Source organism: Malus sylvestris, chromosome 15 (genome assembly GCF_916048215.2).
Source record: "Malus sylvestris chromosome 15, drMalSylv7.2, whole genome shotgun sequence".
Lineage (NCBI taxonomy): Eukaryota > Viridiplantae > Streptophyta > Magnoliopsida > Rosales > Rosaceae > Malus > Malus sylvestris.
Genome location: NC_062274.1, coordinates 52,102,763 through 52,121,290, shown reverse-complemented (window position 1 = coordinate 52,121,290; position 18,528 = coordinate 52,102,763). Strand labels below are relative to the sequence as shown.

Below are 18,528 nucleotides of genomic sequence, written 5' to 3'. Positions count from 1 at the left end.
AATCTAACATTTAGCCACTAACGCTATTGCCTTATAAAAAAACATATTTAATCCTACTAGATAAAGGATATATCTAATACTTAAAGGTTGGGATGATTCATGCCTGTATTCCACACGACACATTTTGAATTTAATTCTTGGCGTTGGTGAATTACATGATAATGACCAAAGGGAAGTTGAAATACCTCTGTGAATCTTTCTGACCTCTAAAAGATAGACTATTGTGATGAAACCCCGCTAATCTCTTTTTACAAACAAACATAAAAATACATGACTGGTCTGTAGAAAGGGTGATGAAAGTACATAAAATAGTGAGGTTTACTCGGAAATAACCTAAAAATAGAAGGTTTTCAGTGTAAATGTAAATAATAAAAAACGACACTACTTCATGCATGTCACAAAAACAAACACACTTTTGCCCCATCTCACCAAAGAAACAACACTAATATTTTGCCTCACAAAAGCTCCCAAGGAAACGCTTCTTCATCTTTGGATCCCCAGCCACTATCTTCCGATATCGATCGATCTACCTCCCTCCTCCGCCCTCCTCCTCCCTCCTCCCCCTCTCCTGTATGGGGGATCATCCACGTTGAGCGTCAACATCGGATCTCTACAACATGCTCGGAATATCGAATATCTGCAAAGGATACAAATCCTTTGTTATGAAATTGGCCCCCAACCATAAGCACGGAGACTCAAAGTTTGCAGACAATCATGACACCACCAAGGTAACATGCACACATTCATAATCCCTAATCATTAATCGTGCAATTAACACATGATTTACGAATGCGGAATTACGTTTGTTAAATTTAACGACATGTGTTACATATTTGATGATTGCCTTTATAAATCTATATATTAATTGACAATGTTTTCGTGATTTATATATCAAATTTACATGTATCATGATCTTGAAATTTTTTCTAGCTCGTTCCTGATGTAAATCTATGCTTAATTTGCATATTGTTTGTGATCCGAGGAGCAGGACGATGAAAATTTTACGATTAGTTACCCAACAACACCGGTAGGCGGGTTCGATAATCAACGAAGTATTGATGATAACTTCTTGCGCCGAAGTCTTTCAAGGACCTCGAGTAGAAGATGTAAGACACCGACACCGAGGAGCTTCTCAAGAAGTGCAAGCCGGAGCACCACTCCGACACCCTCGTCGTTGTCAAGAAATATGAGTCGAAGGAATGCCATGGAGACCGAAATTTCTGCTTCAGTTTCGAGAAATATGGGTCGAAGGAGCACTTCAGAGATGGAAATTCCTTCCCTTCTATCAAGAAATATGAGCCGGAGGCACCCTTTTGAGACTGAAATACATTCTCCATCACCCACCACAGCTTCAGCACCAGCCTCTCCAGCACCCGCTTCTCCATCACCCGCCTCTCCATCTCCAACCTCTCAAACGTCTAATGGCAGTAAATCAGGCACGTCTGATCAACCGGAGTCTTTATCAAGAAGTGTGAGCAAGAGGAGCACAACCCCGATTGTCTTCTCTCGGACAACTGCGAGAAAGAAACCTCGTCCGATTGAGAAGAAGCTTGCATTCACACTTGAAGAGTTGTGTCACGGATGCGTAAAGAAGATCAAGATCACAAGAGAAGTCATCAACAATGCTGGGTTTGTCACTAACATTGCTGACAATTTCTTACGTAATTAAGCAGCCTCTGTGTGTGTGTATATATAATGATGTGTATATGTGTATATATATAATGTGTGTATTTGTATATATATATATATAATGTGTGTGTGTGTGTGTATCTACAGGATCATTGTCCAAGAAGAGGAAACACTGAAAATAAACGTGCAGCCGGGATGGAGGAAAGGAACGAAGATTACATTTGAAGCGAAAGGCGATGAGAAACCAGGTTACCTCCCAGCTGACATACTCTTCTTGATAGATGAAAAGAGGCACCATCTGTTCAAGAGATCAGGCCGCGATGATTTGGAAATCGCTGTTGAGATCCCTCTGGCAGATGCACTGGGAGGCTGCTCATTTCCAGTTCCTCTGCTAGGAGGAGACAAAATGACAATTTCATTCGATGACATCATATATCATGGCTATGTAAAGGTCATTCCAGGACAAGGAATGCCAAAGCTTAAAGACCCAACAGCGAGAGGCGACCTCCGCATCACATGTCTTGTAAAATTTCCGACACATGTGAGCGACGAGAAACGAGCAGAAGCAGTTGAAATTCTACAAGATTGTTCTTATGATTAACAGTTCAAATATCTCTTCATCACTTCTGACTTATGTGCAGAGGAGCCAACTAGCATTGTTCTCTTTCGATCTTTTCTCTACGGGACGAAAAGAAGAAAAAATACTCACACTTGTTGAATTTCTAATTGCATTGCATCTAGCCATGTACATAGCTCTCCAGTGGACCTATATAATGTGAGAACATACATATATAAATTCCTCTGAGAATTTTGTAAAAGATAGTGTTCGTAATGTATTTGTGCCAATCTTAGCAATCTTTCCTCGAGTTTGTTATTTTTCCGATACAGCGGTTAAGCTTCCAATTAGTTATCTTTCCTACAGAACCACTACGTACTAAATCCTAAACTCCACATGCTTTACCCTAATCTTCCAACTAAATCCAAATGTTTTATGGATAGAAGCACAATTAGTACAACAATGTGAATATGGCTGGTAACATCAGATGGACTTGATGTGTTCAATACGAAAAGCCTAGATTACGGCACTGAAAATCTTAAGACTCTAGCCAAACAACGGTGAAAGTAAGCGGGCCATTTACACAAAACAAAACGAATTAAGTTTGATTTTATCTATTCCCTTTGTACTTTGTATGAAAAGCTTCATAAGGATTGTCAATTTCCCTAGTACTCACAACACATTTGTGTTTTCTTTTGGTCTACAACAAAAATCAAGCACAGATGAAAACTGCGTTTCAAATTCATAACCTACAGGTTATTGCACATCAACAGCTTGAGCTTTTCGATGGCGGGTGCTGCCCAGCAAGAAAAGGAACTTCTACCACTGTTCCAGTAATGCCATCTCCAACAACTATGGTGTCTCCCATTTTACTTCTCACACACGCTCTCAATTTATTTCACAAATCATATATTTTTATAAAATGATGAGTGACGACGAAGGTAAAATGTCTGCAGTACAACAAAGCAAGCCTACATTACTCACCAAAATGATATCTTTACAAGTACGTCAACAAAATTTCCCTCCCCCTCCTCCGCTTTGTAATTGCCTGCTGTAGTAGTACTAGTACAACTGATCATCAAGTCCGTTTTGGATCCTTCCATCTTATGATCTTATGATCGTTGATGATATTTTCGAGAATCATACTGAGCTTGCTTTGCATGTCTTTCATAGTAGGGATCGACCCAGTAACGTACCCAAGAAAACTGAGCGAAGGAAACAAATCAGGAATATCAAACCCAATAGCGAGTTTGATCGATCCGTTTAGTAGCGGAAGGAACTCCTTTTGGTCTTTGCATTTTGTGGAAATTTGCCATGTCAAAGTGTCTTTCTTGTATTTTCATGAAGAATGAGGTTACAAAAGAGGGCTTTAGATAGAGACTGAAAAATAAGAAAGGAGTCAGCCTCCTTTAACACACAATCAGATTTTAAGGAAAAAGTGCAAGATACTACAAGACATAAACCCTAGAATTAAGGGATATGATAAAAAAGAGATTAGGTAGCAAACTGACAGTAGTGGCAGCAGCAACTTTTCCTGAAAATAAGGGATTGAGTTGCAGCTGCAACTAGTGACAATCAACTTGTAGTCTCCAGTTTCAATACTCCCCCTCAAGCTGGATCAAGAGGGTTGATTGATCCAAGCTTGTGCAACAGCTGCTGAAAATTTGTAGAGTCCAAGGCCTTTGTAAACAAGTCAGCAAGTTGATCGTGACTGCGAGTGTAAATTGTATTGATAACTTTGGATTGAACTTGAGCACGGATGAAGTGACAATCCACTTCAATGTGCTTGGTACGTTCGTGAAACACCGGGTTGGAAACAATATGCATGGCAGCTTGATTATCACATAATAGGGACATAGGTTCCTTGTTAATGTGGCCAAGGTCTGCTAGCAAACTCTTTAACCAGATTAATTCACAAGCCGTAGCTGTCATGGCTCTATACTCAGCTTCTACACTTGATCGAGCAATCACGGTTTGTTTTTTACTCTTCCATGTCACGATGTTTCCACCAACAAACGTGCAGAACCCGGTGGTAGACTTTCTATCTAGAGCATTACTTGCCCAGTCAGCATCTGTGTATGCCATAATATGATGTGAACCATTTTTCTTCATGAGCAAGCCTTTGCCAATTGACCCTTTTAAGTATCTGAGAATCCGTTTGACAATCTCCCAGTGAGTTAGAGTAGGAGAGTGCATGAATTGACTGACGAGGCTTACGGAATAAGTAATGTCAAGTCGAGTGATTGTTAGGTAGATCAACTTCCATACAACACGTTGATAGACACTAGGATCGGATAGGAGTTCACTTGAGGCATCAAGTTGGAGTTTGCTTACAAGAGGGGTAGATGCAGCTTTGCAATCCAACATATTAGTTTCTTCCAGAAGATCAATAACATATTTACGTTGATTTAAGAACAAACCCTTGGCAGACGTTGCCATTTCTATGCCCAGAAAGTACTTTAGGGTTCCTAAATCCTTAATTGCAAACTGTTGTTGGAGAGAAGATTTTAGAGTATCGATCTCTTCTAAATTGTCCCCTGTTATAATGAGATCATCAACATATATAAGGACAATTAATCTGCCACTTGTACCACACTCGAACAAACAATGAAGAATCTGCATGACTCCGTTTGAACCCTGCAGTCTCAAGAACCGAGCTTAACTTCAAGTACCAGGCTCGGGGTGATTGTTTAAGGCCATAAATAGCCTTGTGAAGCTTGCATACTTTGTTAGCTTCACTTTCTTGTGGATGTCCAGGAGGCATCTTCATATATACTTCCTCTTCAAGGTCACCATGGAGGAAGGCATTCTTCACATCCATTTGGAATAAAGGCCAGTTATGGTTGACCGCCATAGACAGCAAAACTCGAACCGTGCTCATTTTAGCTACATGAGCAAATGTCTCATTGTAGTCAATTCCATAAGTTTGAGTGAAGCCACGAGCAACAAGCCGAGCTTTGTGACGTTTAATATTGCCGTTGGAATGGTACTTTATCTTGTATATCCATCTACTCCCCACTGCATTTTTTCCTTTTGGAAGATCGACTATACTCCAAGTGTGGTTGTCATTTAAGGCCTTGAGCTCTTCTAGCATAGCTTCCTTCCATACTTGACTTTGCACAGCTTCATGGAAGTTTCTTGGTTCAACATTTGAAGATAACTGACTTAGGAATGCAGCATAAGATTTTGACAGTCTGTGATATGATAGGGCTTCTGAGATAGGATGTCTTGCATTGTAAGTAATGTATTCTTGAAACCTGGAAGGAGGATGCCTATCCCGAGTTGGATTTCGTCGAGGAGCCTCAAAAGATTATGGATTAGTGGCTGAGCTTTGTTCACTTGTAGCTATTTCCTCACTCTTAAGTTGCTCCGAGAGATGTTCGAGGGAATCATCCTGGACATGAGCTTCAATAAAACTTGCTGGAGTAGGCAAAGGAAATATATCCTGTAGGCCCTCCCCCTGAGACTCTTCACCACAATTTTTATGAAAGAAATGAGCAAATTCATCAAATCGGACATCTCTAGAGACTCTAACCTTACCATTATGAGGATTAAAGTATTTATATCCCTTTTGAGAACTGGAGTACCCCATGAAGACACATTTCACAGCTTTTGGTTCGAGCTTATCACGGTGTGCAACTTGAACATGGACATAGCAAGTGCATCCGAAAGTTTTGAGATGAGAGATGTCAATGTCCCTTCCCTTCATTACTCCCATAGGGGACTGTGAGTTTAGAACTCGTGTAGGTAGCCTGTTGATGATGTATGCGGCGGTGAGAAGAGCTTGTGACCAAAACCTTTTAGGCACATTCATTTGAAACATGAGAGACTTAGTATTCTCCAACAAATCATGGTTCTTTCTTTCAGCTACTCTGTTTTGTCGTGGAGTGCCAACACAGCTAGTACGATGCAAGATTCCATGCTCACTTAAGTAATTAGACATGTTATTGGATGTGTACTCAGTGCCATTGTCTGATTGCAGTATGCTTAGCTTAGATGCGAATTGATTTGTGATGAGTTTATGAAAGTCTTTAAAGGCATCGAAAAACTCACTTTTAAATTTTAAGAGATAAACCCAGGTAACCCGAGAGTAATCATCAATGAAGGTAACATAATATTTATATCCATCAAATGAGTTTACACGAGAGAGACCTCAGATATCTGAGTGTACGACCTCAAAAGGTTTACAGGATATAGACTTGGAAGAAACAAAAGGGAGCCTAGAGGCTTTAGACATTTGGCAGATTTCACAAGCCTGTGTAGGTTTACAAAAATTGGGAAAAAGTTTGGTCATCACAGGGTCAGAGGGATGAGCCAATCGAATATGCCATAGCTGGTAATCTTGAGAGAGATTGAGATTGGCAATTGGGTGCTTAAGAGACTTGAAATCTTTTGAGAGGTAATAAAGACCATTCAGAAAATACCCTTCACCCATCTTCTTTCGAGTAACCCGATCCTGAAATATAACACTATGAGGTGAAAAAATGGCAAGACAATCTAGAGTGCTGGTGATTTTACTTATGGAGAGAAGTTGGAAATGGAAAGTAGGTACATATAAGGCCGATGACTCAATCTCATCACTTAACAGTTTAAGGTTTCCTTTTCCTAGAATAGGTTCTCCATTCCCATTTGCAACAAATACCCGTGTGGACTCAGGCAATTTTTGAAACTTATCCAAGCAAACATACTGATTTGTTATATGATCAGTAGCACCAGAGTCAATAATCCAACAATCATGACTAATTTCATTAAGGGCAGAGTTGAGGGCAGTAATGATACCTGAGGCATTGTTATGATTTGAGGTTTTAGCCAAGAATCCTGCAAACTTGCCTAGTATGGTAGTAGGAGTTGTAGTGGATACTTCCTTGACTTCAGTGTTGCCTCCTCGTCTTTGAAGAAAGATTGCAAATTCATTTATCAACTCTATTGGATTGGCAGTGAAATTTGAAATTCCACCAGTTGAAGAACTAGAGGATTGTAGAGCCTTAGGGTTGATTCTTTTCCATTCTTTGATCATTCTTCCTTCCTTATCGTATTTTGGCTTCAACTCCGGATGTAAAATCCAGCACTTGTCCCTTAGATGACCTTTCATGTTGCACTAGGTGCATTTCCAGTCTGCTTTCTTATTGGCAAAAGATTTTTCACCAGTATTCTTAAGGTAGCTCGAGAAAACCCTAGCCTCGGGATTTGATTTTGGCTCTATGTTCATAACTTTTCTTCGAGTTTCCTCCATTTGGACAGCTTGGCAGACACCATTGAATGAGGGCAACTCAGGTGTCATCAACAAGTGACTTTGAAGATTTCATATTCAGCTCCTAGACGTGCTAGAAGTTGAAACACCTTGTCCTCATCAGCTCTTTTAAGGAGCACAGCGGAGTCAGTTGTGTGTGGTCGGTACATATCGAGTTCATTCCACATGGACCTCATGCTTCCAAGATGTTGCATGAAGGATTGATCATCTTGCCTTAGTCCAACAAGGTCCTTCTTGAGCTGAAAGATACAGGCTACATTGTTTTGATTGCCATACATTTCTTTAACTGATTCCCAAAGAGAGGTAGAGGACTCCGAGTAGCTAAAAAGTTCTGAAAACTATGGTTCCATGGAGTTGAGTATCCAGGACATAACCAACTGGTCGTTGGCATGCCATGCACCATATGACGATGGTGATTGTTCAGGCTGTCTGATGCTTCCATTGATGTATACTAGTTTCGATCTTCCACATAGGGCAAGTGAAATAGCACAAGACCAAGGGAGATAGTTGAACTTATTTAGCAATAATGAGCACAGACGCAAGTTCGGGTTGATCTCACCCTGAATAATACTAGGAGATGCGTTGTTTTAGGAGTTTGTAGCCTCCTGGTTTGATGAGCTTTCTTCAGTCATTGCAGCAAATGAGGCCCGGTAACAGCAAGAATTTTGAATGGATGAATCAACAGAGACATGACCCTATGGTTCCTGCTCTGATACCATTTGGAAATTTTCCATGTCAAAGTGTCTTTCTTGTATTTTCATGAAGAATGAGGTTACAAAAGAGGGCTCTATATAGAGACCGAAAAATAGGAAATGAGTCAGCCTCCTTTAACACACAATCATATTTTAAGGAAAATATGCAAGATACTACAAGACATAAACCTTAGAATTAAGGGATATGATCAAAAAGAGATTAGGTAGCAAACTGACAGTAGTGGCAGCATCAACTTTTCCTGAAAATAAGGAATTGAGTTGCAACTGCAACTAGTGACAATCAACTTGTAGTCTCCAGTTTCAATACATTTTTTCCCAAATGATGCATTCGACACTACATCATTTGCGAAGCTGCAGCGAGTGTCACTAAAATTGATGGCAAGTCCCTCGTGAGACATTGAGCCAATGGACTCAACAAGATTTCGTACCTTTTCTTCTCATACGGATCTGAAAGACTGAACACGTTTCGGGCTCAGCAGCTCGAAAATACAAATCTTTCTCAATGATCTCCATAAATTTGCATAACCTCTGCCGCCAAAACCATAGGACTCTGCGCAAATGCAAGCTCATGTGTCTGCCACCGAAATCACACAACTTTCACATCGATAACAGAAGTTCCAGAGAAAAAAAAAAAGCATCACCTTAATGTTGAAATATCCCACATCGACGGTTTCTATGAGAAAAGAAGAGTTTAAATATCATAACTCCACTCAAACTAATATTGAGACCTTTTGTGATAAAACTCCTAACATGTCGGACTGTGCAGGTGATAATTAACAAGTTGCCGATAATATATATCGGTGTTATTGAAAGTGCGTCTTTTACCCGTCTCTCTAATAATTTGACACTTATAAGCCTAAATAAAAAGCACAGAAATTTACTTACTCAAGAAAAAATGTAGTCACGATTGACTGTGGTACATACAAGTTGTGGATCTCGTAAATCGAATTATTGTGGCCAGTCTTAGTTGATACAAGGAGCCTTTGAAGTAGCAGACATATTTCATAGAGCTTGGAGTGATTAGGTTACACCTGTATCTTACCTTGTATTTCCTTTGAACTTTCTTTTGAGAGATTTTGATTTTAGTGTGGATTTCTTAGGATAGATGGTCGGTTATATAGATACAAAAGAAAGGATTAGGTTGTAGATAATGCCACCTAATGATTCATTAAAAAACTTATCGAAATCTATCATCAAAGATCCTAAATAGATGACGACACGTGGAGCAACGAGATTGGTTAAAAATCTTATTGGAAATCTATCCTCAACAATTCTAAATAGGTAACGACACGTGGCGCGACGGAATTAGATAAAAATCTTATTGAAATCTATCCACAAAATTGTACTTTCGGATAATGACACATGGCGTGATGAGATCCGGTTAAAAATCATATCCGAAATTTAAAATAAAAAAATCATCTTTTATTATTTTATAAAAAAAAATACTAATATTTTAACACGAATTGCCTGATATATTCAGTTTATAGGTGGAAATGCAATAGGTAATTATTGTTAATCAAAAGTAGTAACTATTTACTTGTGGGGATTGAATTACCTATATGGTCATATGGTCATGGGAAGCTTTTACACACTGCAAATGCTGTAAGGAAAGAAGGTTGCGGCAAGGGAAGCCGTGGCTGGATATTTTTGAAACTTTTAATATTGTAGCGGGAATCCTTTTTTGGCCCCGGTTTTGGTTGCTTCCAAATTTTTTTACCATGTTTGGTCCTTGTCAAATAACATTGTCCCCCCAAATGTGATGGTAACACTGTTTTGGAGATTTACAATGAGGAGATTTATGATTTGTTGTCGAGCAATGGCGGCGGAGGATTCGGGTTTGGATGGCCAAAGAGCAATGGCTCCAATTCTAAGGTGATAATATTAACTGGGTCTCTCTTTTCTTTGTTGAATTCTTGCCGATCTATGGTTTTCTGTAAAAAAATTCTATGTTTAGAACTGTAAATTCGGATTTGGAAAATGGGTTTTCTGTGCAAATTTCGATATTTGGATTTGGTTGGTTGTTGGTTAAACTTAGGGGGGACTACCTTCAATTCTAAGGTGATTAGACTAACTGGGTCTCTCTTTTCTTATTGAGTTGTTGATGATTTATGCGTTTTCTGTCAAATTTAATTTTTGTTTAGAACTGTAAGTTTGGATTTGGAAATGGGTTTTATGCAAGTTTGAATTTTTAGATTTGGTTGTGTTTGCTCACTGTAAATTTGATTAAGTTGGTTGTGTTCACTTAAATTCAAGAAAACTAATTATAACTTACTTTGAAGACTGTCAATTTATAAGGATGAATTATTGTGAGCTCAGTGTAGATTTGGTTAAGCGGCATGTGTTGGCTAAAATCGGAGGAAATTGCTCCAGTTCTAAGGTGATTGTACATTAATGGGTTCTCTCTTTATTAATTCTTGATAATTTATGAGTTTTCTGTCTGTTGCAGAGAGAGATGGGGGAGAGCATGGGGTAGGGGCAAGGATTCTCCGGGAGGGAGATATGGGTTTAGGGAGAAAAAGTAAGGGAGGAGTATTGGGGTAGGCTGTGCCATTTGGGGGTAGGTTTAAGGGGAACGCGTTAGCCATTCTTAATCGAGGTGATGGGGACAACTCGAGGGGTTGAGGTGGCGTCGGGAAGGTGTGTCGTTTCTTTCTTCCCCTTCTAAATCTCATCTTCAGTTCACGTTGCTGATGCATAAACCCATCAGTTCCTCTGTAATTCGTTTAGGTTTTCATTATTCTTTTTCGATTTGTTTTGTCAAAATTGGAATGGAATTTCTTGGCTTGATTTTGTATTAGGCTGCGAGAGGGTTATGTTTTTAGGGTTTTCTCTCCGTCCCGCTCCCTCTCCCTCCCTGTTTCTCTTATTCAATCAGTCCGATTTAGTTTTGCAATTTAGGGTTCAGTGCATTTCAATCTTTTTTACTGGAATATACATACATATAAATGTCTAAATTTGTTCAATTTTTCTATACACAGGGCTGGGTTAATTTGATTCTTGACCTATGATTGGATATTATATTACAATTGTGGGTTCTGTTTTTGGGAAGGTAACATCATCCTAATATATTTTTTGAAGCAATTTACTTATTTGCATTTTTCAGTTTTATGTGTCCAAGAGTTTTCAAGTGCTAGTAAGGACCTCGAAAAGGTTAATCAGTAGTGCTTTAGTGGTACAAAATGTAAACATCACTTTGAGTGATTAATATAAACTCTGTACGTTTTCGTTTTGAGTGATTAATCTTAAATACGTGGAATATGTGGATATGTAACTCCAAATGTTCAATTTTATCAAATGAGTGTTGGTTGGTTGGCTATTTTAATCATGAAAAGCAATTTATTTTAGTTGAGCAAACATTTGGGTACGGGATTTCGATTTGTTCCGCGTGGATTTTTTCTATGGTTTTGTTCTTCGTTTCTTTGGAAACTGATATTTGGTTGTGTCGTGCTTTTGTGTACAGGTTTGGAAGCTGCGTATGTTAAAGGTGAGTGTTTTTGTGTTCTCCCTTTGGGAGTTTTGCACAGGTAGATTTTTTATTTTTGTGTGTTGTAAGTCTTGATTGAGCACTATAAGATGTGATTGATAATAATTTTTTTATGAAATCCCAATTGAATCTAGAGTGACAAGGTTTGCACACTCACCCTGAATTTATATATGGAGAATAAAGTTTTATATTGGGAATCCATGATATGTTTTTCTTAATCTGTTGTTCTTGATAGGAAGAGCTTGGTGAATAATGGTTTCTTGTTTGTTTTCAGAATTGAGATATATGTGTATTCGTGTTTTTGTTTACGTTTTCTACCTTTTAAGAGATTTTGAGGTTTTGATCCTGTTGTTTTTATGTTTTTTTGCTTTGCTGTTTTCGGCTCAGTTGTTTGTGTTTATTTTGCATTTATCAAAATTAAACTAGGGGAAATTGGTCTTTGTGTTCTCCAAAATCTTTAGAGATTACATTTGGCTTTATTTTTCATTTGATCTGTGTAGCAATTCTTTGCGTTACTTTTTGTGGATGTTATATGCTTGAATGGTGTTTAACTAATAGGCAATTTACTTTGAGGTAGAATGAGAGAAAAGTGAAGTATATGAATCAGCTACAAAGCAAGGTGTGCCTATTTCAAACCCAGGCAAGTGCCCTTTGAGGATACGTCGCATTATTAGAGGTATAAAAGATGTTATTGATTGTTTTTCTTTGTTTGTTAATTGGATTCAAATCGTCGTTAATGATATTCAATTGATGGAGAATGTCATCTAATTACCATTGAAATTTGATTGTTTTTCTTTGTTTGTTAATTGGAATCAAATCGTGGTTAATGATATTCAATTGATGTAGAATGTGATCTGATTCCCGTTGTGGATTGTCATTCATGTTTTATGGTTCTCCATCAGATGTTTTTGTGTCAACTCTACAGTCTAGACTCTAAACACAATGGTACCTCAATACAGTAAGCTTGGGTATTAAATATAATTGTCAGAAGATGTTGTATTGGAAGAGTTCTTTGTCATTGTAATTTCTTTCGTTTAATATAAAGTTTTAAATCTTGGGAGCAGCCTCTCCATAAATGGGGGTAAGACTAGCCGACATTCACCTCTCCCAGACCCTGCGTAAAGTGGGAGCCTTGTGCACTGGGTACGACCTTTATTTTTTTTTAATATAAAGTTTTAAATCTATAGCCTTCAAATTCTGAGATAAATGGAAAATGAATTTAAGGGCAGCAGTAGACTATTCAGTGCATTTGATACAAATATTATATGCATTGATTATGTTGTAGGATCCAAGATAACTGCAGAACTACAACCATACTATGGTCGCATCTTTCTAACTTATGTCATTTTCTGTAGCTTTCTTTCTTGCTTTTGGATTTTGGACTTAATGTGCGTGAAGTACATGTCCTCTCGACAACTGATGGCTACTCTTTAGATGTATTTGTGGTTGATGGATGGTCTGTTGAGGTAGTTTTCTTTTACTATATAATGTCGGTGTATGTTTGGTTTTTAAAGGGAGTTAAACGTTAGTGATTTATGGGTTAAAATATTCATTTGTTGGTCATTCATGTTTTATGCTGCAAGTTTACAACTTCATACCAATCTGACGTCATGTTTTCCCATTACAACTTCATACCGAAACGATTATGTGACCAAAAATTGAAACGATTTTGTGTATAAAATAAAGATCTACCTATTTTTCCTCAAACATCAGAACCGTCTTCGGCAACTGCTCCTGTCGTCTCCATTTGCTACTGCTGCATCGCATCTTATGCATCTACTGGTAACTGGGTTTCGGATTCCATGCTTGAAGCTTTCTTGTTCTTTTTGTTAGAGTCCTCTGCTTTACTGATTACAGTCCCCTTTTGCTTTTCTCAATCCAAACGAAAAGCTTCTTTTGCTTTTCTGTTTTTGCATATTATAATAATATTATTGTTAGTGGTCTAGAATATTTTAGATTATAATATAATTATATATGTTTTTATGTTGCTCTGTTGATCTCATAAATTTGAATTGTAACTTTTTATGCGACTACTTTGAATTGATTCTTACGATTTATATGTTGATAATTTAGGAAAATAAATCATTCTGATAATAATGCGAATGTTAATGTTAATCTAGTTGAGAATGTTGAAAATGATCATGGTACACTGTAGAAGTATGTCAAAAAGCTTGAAAGAGTGGAAAATGAAAGAGGAGATATTGTGTTTCAATGCAACTATTGTCAAAAGATTTTCAGAGGATCCTACTCTAGGGTCAAGTTTCATTTGTTAAAAATGTTTGGAAATGGGATCATCTCTTGCAATAAGGTTACTGATGAAGTTTTTGCAGAAATGAAAAAGCTAGTTCGAGAATGAGGGACTCTTTCCTTTTATTTTTTAAGTCGTTTGGATGTTCTTTTTAGTTTTTCAAGTTTGAAGACTAATTTAGTTGTTTAGTGGATTATCTTTTTAAATGTTTGAAGTTTATCGAAATAAATTTGAACTTGAATAGTATATTTGAATGCTTATTTTATAATATTTAGATATATTTATTTATTTATATTATTTTTAATTGCCGTATCCTTGCCGTATCGTGTCTTCATTTTTAGAAATTTGACGTATCCCCGTGTCGTGTCGTATCGTATCCCCGTATCCGGGTCCGTGTCCGTGCATCATAGGTGTAAGATATTGGCCATCATTTTTGCAGATAGCGTTATGTTGCCATTCCTAAGATACCTGTACATATATCTTTCTATATCGGGCCCACACTTGGGGTATCTTTACAGTTCAAACTCTTTATTCAGCTCCGGGCTGTGGCTCTTGAAGAAGCTCAAGAACACACACTGCATTCATCAGCTTACCTTCACCAATGATCCAGATCTTCAAAATACGTTCTTTTACAAGCTGGGTAAAGTACTGAATTCCTGTATTTAAGGCACTTAGCTTAGCCATCAGGTGTTAAGCTTCCTTGAATCTCGGATGGTTCCTCAGGGAGGGCAGATTTGTGGGTTTTTGGTTTTTAGGGTTTCACGATTGGTTTGCTCCTGGAGGTTGTTAAGCTTCCTTGAAAATCTGCATCTTTGCATTTCTTATGTGCTTTGTGTTTGTGGTTCTATATGGTTTGATGACCTTTTCCTCAATTTTTAAAAAAATATTTTTCTATTTAATTTGAACTGTTAAGATGTTTTACATTGTGGATTCACTTATAGACGCTGCACTCTCATTGTTTAGGTGTATAACGAGTCGATTCGTAGGCATTAATGTATGGCGGAGAAAGCATGGAAGAGAGATTTGGGATTAGGGATAGGGAAACAGAGGAAAAGAATATGATAGAGGAATGGGTTCAGTTCATTTTCACTATTTTTTAACTGATTTGGGATTTTGTTTGGGTTTGAGGCCATCATTGGCATTCAGGTGTTTATTGTCAGACCGTATGTGTTTTTTGCTAACTTTTATTGGTAATTTTTTATGTTGTTCTTGCGATTTTGTGTGGTAGGGTTTCTAAATTTTATCGTTGATCATTTGGTTTTTTGTTTGTGTTGGTTTGTTTGCTTTGCAGGTTGTGTTTGTGCTGGGACAACATTTTCCACCTTCTATTTGCACTGGGATGACTGCATTTTAAAATTGTTGAGGGTTAGATTTACATATGGAAACATTCCATTTTTTTCCAAATATTTGCATTTAGTTATCTTTAATTTTAAAATTTAAAAATTAAATCGTTATTTGAGTAAAATGTTTTCCATTGCTCTCAAACCTAGACCAATAGCGGAGCTAGGAATTTTTTACCGGGTGGGCTAGTTTAAAATTTTAAATCTTTTTAAATAAAGAAACTTGATAGCCTATTTCTCATAGTATCAGCTAGCTTAAAAAAATTCACAAGGTGAGCAAAAAACGTGTTAAAATTAAACAAATTCAAATTTGTACATGTACAAGAAGCGATGGGAAAAATAATGTAAGAAAAAGAGATGGTTTACAAACTGTATTATATAATTTTATATAGTTAAATTAACCTAGAAAATTCGAATTAACGACTAAATATTTGGTGGGCTTCAATCAAAATTACATGTAAAATTTTATTTTTCACCACAAGCTACCTGTAGCCCAGGGCAGCCCTTAACTTGGCTCCGCCATTGCCCTAGACTCCAGTCGAACTCACTTCCTTCAAGGCCACTTCAGCTCTTCGACTCGCTGCCCAGAAGATCAAGTTCTCAAGGTTTGATGTTTCATCAATTTCTTCCCCCTCAACGATTATTTTGGTCTTTCTTGTGTATTGATTTTTTTATTTTTGTTCACTTGGTGCGATGGCAAGTGCCTTCGCCCATGAGCGGTAGGTCTCGGGTTCGAGACTTGGGAGCAGCCTCTCCATAAACGGGGGTAAGGCTAGCCGACATTCACCTCTCCCAGACCCTGCATAAAGCGGGAGCCTTGTGCACTGGGTACGACCTTTTTTTGTTCATTTTATTGACGAAGAGAACAACGACTTTTGTAATATTTGTAGTCATTTACGCACAGATTCATAAAGCGGTGTTAACGAGCATTAGGCGAGGACTCATTATTTCCCTCTTGCTTTGCTGTACTGGTCGTGCTATATTGATGGAACTGCGACAGTGCTCTTCAGCTGCTTTGTTCTTCAATCATAATATGTTGCTTTTAATTTTTGGGGCAAAGCTTAAAGGAGATTGTGAAATACTGCACTGAGGTCCTCCCCCAACAAAGCCGTCAATGGCCTCCTCGCCCAAGGTCCTACGCCTATTTCTCTCTCCTCACTTTGTCTCTTTAAAATTTCAGATTTATTTCTCTAAATTTTTTAACTTGAAGTTTTTGGTTTTTTCTATTTTGGTTCTGGGTACTTTGTCTCTCTCACTCTGCAAATTTAAGCAGCAAAGCACACATCTTTGTGTTCTTCACTTCAGACAGTTCCGTATTACAGGTACATCCACTTTCTATCTATCTTTTTTTTTTCTTCTGTAAAGTGATTAGAGTTGTTTCGGTTATAATTGTGTTAAAATTTTAGTTAGGATTGAAATTATTGATTGTCCAGTTTTTGCTATGTGGAATTGGACGTGGGTTTTGTGTTAAAAGTCAAGAATTTGTGTGCAATAATAGGGATTGAGTTTCAAAGTTGTGTGCTTTGTGCATCAATTGGTGAATTAATTTGATTGGTTCTGTTTTTTGAGATTGAAATTTGAAACAAAATATTCATGCTTTTGTGGCGTAAGTAGGTGAATGAATTTGATTGGTTTTGTGTGGCTTCGCTGTTAAAGAAAAGCCAAAACAAAACGAAACAAAAAAGAAAATTAACAAGAGTGATCGAGCAATGATGAATAACCTTAACAGCGTCGGTGACCCTGAGTAGCATGAACTAGAATTATAGGTATTGACCTTTCCTTTTTGTGTTGAATTTTTTTTTTACTGATTTAGGGTCAGATTTGAATTGGCGAATTGCTGCGGTTATAGGAGAGCTTGATCATGGTGATGCAGGTACAAGAAAAATTGAGATGTTAATTTGATTTTATGTTTACTTTGGAGTTTTGGATACTGATCATGAATTTTGGTGGAAGGTATGAGATTTCTTTAATTTTTTGCTTGGTTTATGATTTTATTACTGGATTGGACTAGCTGGGGGCTATGGGTCTCTTCGAATTTGGATATTCAAGGGTTTCTGACGAGTTTTCTGTTTGTGGTTTTTGTTTTTAGGGCTCGGATTTTGAGTGTGGCTGTAGTTTTTTGGGGCTTTTGTGTGTAGGCTTCCAAGCTTTTTGTGCTTGGGCTATATAATTTCAGATTTTCCCTTTGACTTTTATTTTTGAAGAAAAATTTAATTTTGTGTGCTCTGAAGGTTGAATACGTAGGGATCTATCTGTTTTTATATTTTTGTGCATTTTGAGAATAACGTTTCCTGTATTTTACGGTTTTGTATCATATTTTATGAGTTTGCGCTCTTTCTTTATCGTTGCAATAGATTTTGCATTCCTTGGTGGGAAGTCAATGGAAACCCTACTGCTTGGATTTGGCTCTCCATTCACATTGAACACAATCTATTAAGCATAACAAGATGCCCATTCCTTTCTTCAGTTGGAAGAAAATGCAAACCCTATCAAAGTCTGTAACTGCAAGCAAACATGAGGAGACACAAATTGGGCAGAAGAAACCAAAAACAAAATTACGAGAAAAGCCAATGTGGCAGCAAGCAGTCTGGCAATTCTCCAAGAAATATGACAACTACCAATACATACGACAACGTCGTCCTTCTCAGATCTCCCCCACGAACTCCTTTCCGTTTGGATCATCTCAATTTTCTAACCTATTATTACACTCATTCCTCTGTCCTTTTCCTGTTTAGTTGATATAGAATGAGTTTTTGTTTGTTTTAGAGAATTTTTGTTTTCTTACCTATAGAAAGAAATTGAGGATGTATATTTTTGTGTTAGTTGGAAGGGTGGAGGCAGTAGTTTTTGAAAAAAGGTTGTTTTTTCCATTTTTTATTTCTGTGTTCATGGTTGTTTCAATGGATCTTCGTCTAATATAAACAGAGCTAAATTGAATGCCTATTTTTCTGCATTGTATTTTCCTTTTTAAATTCATTCCTTTTTCTTGATGAATGTAATTTGGTTTTGCAGTTCAAACTTTTCCAGCAAGAAGATTTAAGCTTCGAATTGGATTGAGGTATAAATGTTTCCACTTATTTAGTGTGCTCAATGGATTATTGCTTTGAATGCATTGTGGTTTGGAACATGATTTAGTACGTTTTTGATTGACAGTGAGAGATTGAGAGATTTATGTTTTGGGATCAGACAGAATCCCTTTAACCACAAAGACTATTTTTGGGGAGTTTTTTTTAGTGAGACAACGATGTTATTAAAATGCAGTTGGTAATTCTTTTTTGTAATTGATCAAATCCAAATGTGGTTAAGT

At 37.4% G+C, this 18,528-nt stretch overlaps 2 protein-coding genes across 18 annotated transcripts; both read left to right on the top strand.

Annotated features, from left to right (window-relative positions):
- The first annotated feature begins 410 nt into the window (after positions 1-410).
- Positions 411-2,486, top strand: LOC126602005 (uncharacterized). The gene is made up of 3 exons (XM_050268802.1): positions 411-728; positions 989-1,629; positions 1,777-2,486. The coding sequence occupies exons 1-3, from the start codon at positions 618-620 to the stop codon at positions 2,228-2,230; spliced, it is 1,206 nt and encodes a 401-aa protein (XP_050124759.1). The 5' UTR covers positions 411-617; the 3' UTR covers positions 2,231-2,486.
- A 7,237-nt stretch (positions 2,487-9,723) lies between these two features.
- On the top strand, positions 9,724-18,511 carry LOC126601996 (uncharacterized). 17 transcript variants are annotated; one of them, XM_050268786.1, is made up of 13 exons: positions 9,724-10,021; positions 10,466-10,526; positions 11,610-11,633; positions 12,211-12,273; positions 12,989-13,099; positions 13,347-13,415; positions 14,418-15,246; positions 15,753-15,826; positions 16,112-16,353; positions 16,495-16,543; positions 17,035-17,094; positions 18,234-18,279; positions 18,375-18,511. In XM_050268786.1, exons 1-7 carry the CDS (start codon positions 9,909-9,911, stop codon positions 14,484-14,486), a joined length of 510 nt encoding a protein of 169 aa, XP_050124743.1. In that variant the 5' UTR covers positions 9,724-9,908; the 3' UTR covers positions 14,487-15,246; positions 15,753-15,826; positions 16,112-16,353; positions 16,495-16,543; positions 17,035-17,094; positions 18,234-18,279; positions 18,375-18,511. The 17 variants fall into 17 exon arrangements, with proteins under 17 accessions (XP_050124743.1, XP_050124742.1, XP_050124736.1 ...); XM_050268785.1 differs by having other exon boundaries at positions 18,234-18,511; XM_050268779.1 differs by lacking the exons at positions 18,234-18,279; positions 18,375-18,511 and having other exon boundaries at positions 14,418-14,521; positions 15,173-15,246; positions 16,126-16,353; positions 17,035-18,164.
- Positions 18,512-18,528: the final 17 nt, after the last annotated feature.